A 3,196-nucleotide genomic window follows, 5' to 3' on the forward strand; every position below is an offset into this window, starting at 1 on the left:
ATGGACAGCGGGAACACCCAGATGTACGTGGAGGATAGGATCGAGGCGCCAGGGGCCCGGCCAAGCCCTGGCCTGAGGACTGCCAGCGACAGGGCTGGCGATGAGCCCACCACATCAGAAGTCTGCCAGGTAGGGCCTGCCTCTCCACCCGCAGCAGGCGCCTTTCCCTTCCCATGCCCAGGCTTTCTCTCTGACTTCTTTAATCAAGCCTCTACAACAACTGGCACAAAACCCAGTTCAGATTGGACTAGGCAGGAACAAGATCACATCAGCTGTGTAACTGACAGACCTGCCTGTAGACTTCAGGTATGGCTGGATAAAGGTGCTAAATGAGTCTCTCGGCTCTGCCTGCCTCTGTGGCATTCCCAGGCACGCTCTCCCTGCAAAACGGCAAAAATTGCCCTGGCAGCTCCAGGCTTTTCCCATCGTACTTCCTCTGGTTTAACATCCCAAACAAGAGGAGAGCCCCTTTGCAATAGCCGAAGAAAGTCTCCGGTATCAGTGTCATTGGCCCGGGTTGTAGTCACATATTTGTCCCCGAATTAGTCACCATGGCAGGGCAGAGTGGCCTGGATCTCTTTGCATAATGAAGTCAGCAGGGGTACTCTTGAAAGGAGGCAGGAAGGTTCCCATAAAAGAATGTTGGCTTCTGTTTCCAAAATAGATTTTGGCTGGATGAGGAAAACAAGAATTGTTTACTTGCTCTACTAAGTAGAAAGCCTTCCATGGCCCTTACCCTCCCCCTCCCCCATAACCTTTATTCCCCTGACAGCTACTCAGAGTTTCCATCCGTGATCTCTGTGCCTTCTTTACTGTGTCCCGAGCTAAAAATGTCACCATAAAAAAGGCAACATTTCTTTGGATTAAGTATACCCCTCTAACTGTAGCCTCTGTTATAAATTACAGCTTCTTGTGGGCCCAGGAAGAGGGCCTAAAATGAGGGGTCTTGGAAGGAGCCTGGAGGAAACATTCAGGGCTTCTGATACCTGCCCATTTGTTTTTCCAACAAGCATAGTCAGGAGGTCTCAGTGCTGCCACTTAACCAGCTGTATGATCTTGGGCTTGGCACTGCAGCCCTTGAGCTTCCTGGACTCATGTGTGTCATGCTGAGGATTAAATGGGTTAAATCCCTGGGGGCACCTGGCCCTGGCCCTGCCCCTTGGTAGATGCCCTTAGTGTTGACTCCTAGAGGAATCTTGTATTATAACAACTACTATCAGTTGACTGAGCCAAGTTGCCTGGAGTTTGCTGACTCAGGTAAGGCTTGGAGCTCCCTCGGACTCGCTGGCTCCAGGCCACCCAACTAGGGAGTGATAGACATCAAAACCCAGCGGAAACTGAGGAAGCCTCCCTGGGACTTTGCCAGGGTCTCTCTCTTTCTTTTTTTTATCTAGGCTGCCCCTTCTCTCTCTTTTTTTTTTTCTTGGCTGCCCCTTGTGGCTTTCGGGATCTTAGTTCCCTAAGCAGGGACTGAACCCGTGCCCTTGACGTGGAAGCTCAGAGTCTTAACCACTGGACCGCCGGGGAAGGCCCCCCCATGCGCTCCGTCGAGCTCTCCTTGTCAGGATCGCCGTGGCCAAGGTGCCGCTTGGGCTCCAGGTTCCTGTGGCGCCCTTGGTGCTGACTGGGCCCCTCCCCGCCTCATGTCTCTTCCCCCCGTCTTTTCAGCGCCTCTCCCGTGAGGCACCAGGTCTCCTCTCCCTTGAGGCGCAGAGTCTCGCCTCCCGTGAGGTGCAGGGTTTCCTCTCCCGTGAGGCGCGGGGGTCTTCCTTCTCCCGTGAGGCGCCGGGTCTCCCCCCTCCCGAGAGGCGCGGGGGTCTCCCCTCTCAGAATGACCCATTCCTTGAGCCCGGGCCGTGGGCATCTTTGTTCTAGGCTGTGTTTCCAGATGCTGAAGCGATGGACAGTGGCCCGCAGCCCGCACCAGCCCTGGGAGCCCTGGAGACCGGGCCCGGACACAGAGACGCGTCAGAGGAGGGCTTTCCGCAACTCAGTCCCCAGGAGCAGAAGCCTCCGGCAGGACCAGGGTGAGCTGGGGGCTTCCCAGAGAGCAGGTCCAGGAGGGAAGCCCAATGTGGCCCACCGGTGGGGAGAGAGAGGGGAGGGAACCCCGGACTAAGGTGGATCTGCCCACTCACCACTCCTGTACTTTTTTCCGGAGCGCGACTCACACTGAATAATCATGTGTGCCGGTTTTTTGTCTGAGCTCCCCCACTAGGCCACAAGTTTCTGTGACGTGTGGTGTTCAAGAGGCATTTTTGTGTCTTGTTTAACTTTAAAAATCCCTCAGGGAATATGTATTGCCCCTCTACTACATGCCTCGAACTCTGTTAAAAAACTGCTTTTCAGTTCAGTTCAGTCGGTCAGTCGTGTTTGACTCTTTGTGACCCCATGAATTGCAGCACACCAGGCCTCCCACTCCAGTGCTCTTGCCTGGAAAATCCCATGGACTGCTGAGCCTGGTAGGCTGCAGTCCATGGGGTTGCCAAGAGTCGGACACGACTGAGCGACTTCACTTTCACTTTTCACTTTCATGCATTGGAGAAGGAAATGGAAACCCACTCCAGTGTTCTTGCCTGGAGAATCCCAGGGACAGGGGAGCCTGGTGGCCTGCCGTCTGTGGAGTTGCACAGAGTCGGACAGGACTGAAGTGACTTAGCAGCAGCAGCAGGCCCCCCTATCCATCACCAGCTCCCAGAGTCTGCTCAAACTTATGTCCATTGAGTCAGTGATGCCATCCAGCCATCTCATTCTCTGTCGTCCCCTTCTCCTCCTGCCCCCAATCCCTTCCAGCATTAGAGTCTTTTTCAATGAGTCAGCTCTTCGCATCACGTGGCCAAAGTATTGGAGTTTCAGCTTTAGCATGAGTCCTTCCAAAGAACACCCAGGACTGATCTCCTTTAGGATGGACTGGTTGGATCTCGTTGCAGTCCAAGGGACTCTCAAGAGTCTTCTCTAACACCACAGTTCAAAAGCATCAATTCTTTGGCATTCAGCTTTCTTCACAGTCTAACTTTCACATCCATACATGACCACATCCAACCATAGCCTTGACTAGATGGACCTTTGTTGGCAAAGAAATGTCTCTGCTTTTGAATATGCTGTCTAGGTTGGTCATAACTTTCCTTCCAAGGAGTAAGTGTCTTTTAATTTCATGGCTGCAGTCACCATCTGCAGCGATTTTGGAGCTCCCCAA

The 3,196-nt window shown here is 53.4% G+C and overlaps 1 protein-coding gene across 1 annotated transcript in view; it reads left to right on the forward strand.

The window, feature by feature from the left end:
* Positions 1 to 3,196, forward strand: part of SPATA21 (spermatogenesis associated 21) — a 38,418-nt gene continuing 35,222 nt past the window's right edge. Inside the window, exons 1-2 of the mRNA XM_010862517.1 lie at positions 1 to 129; positions 1,876 to 2,027. Coding sequence (XP_010860819.1) covers positions 1 to 129; positions 1,876 to 2,027 — 281 coding nt within the window. The remainder of the gene's footprint in view (positions 130 to 1,875; positions 2,028 to 3,196) is intronic.

The sequence above is a fragment of the Bison bison genome, unplaced genomic scaffold (genome assembly GCF_000754665.1).
Source record: "Bison bison bison isolate TAMUID 2011002044 unplaced genomic scaffold, Bison_UMD1.0 scf7180017858151, whole genome shotgun sequence".
NCBI lineage: Eukaryota > Metazoa > Chordata > Mammalia > Artiodactyla > Bovidae > Bison > Bison bison.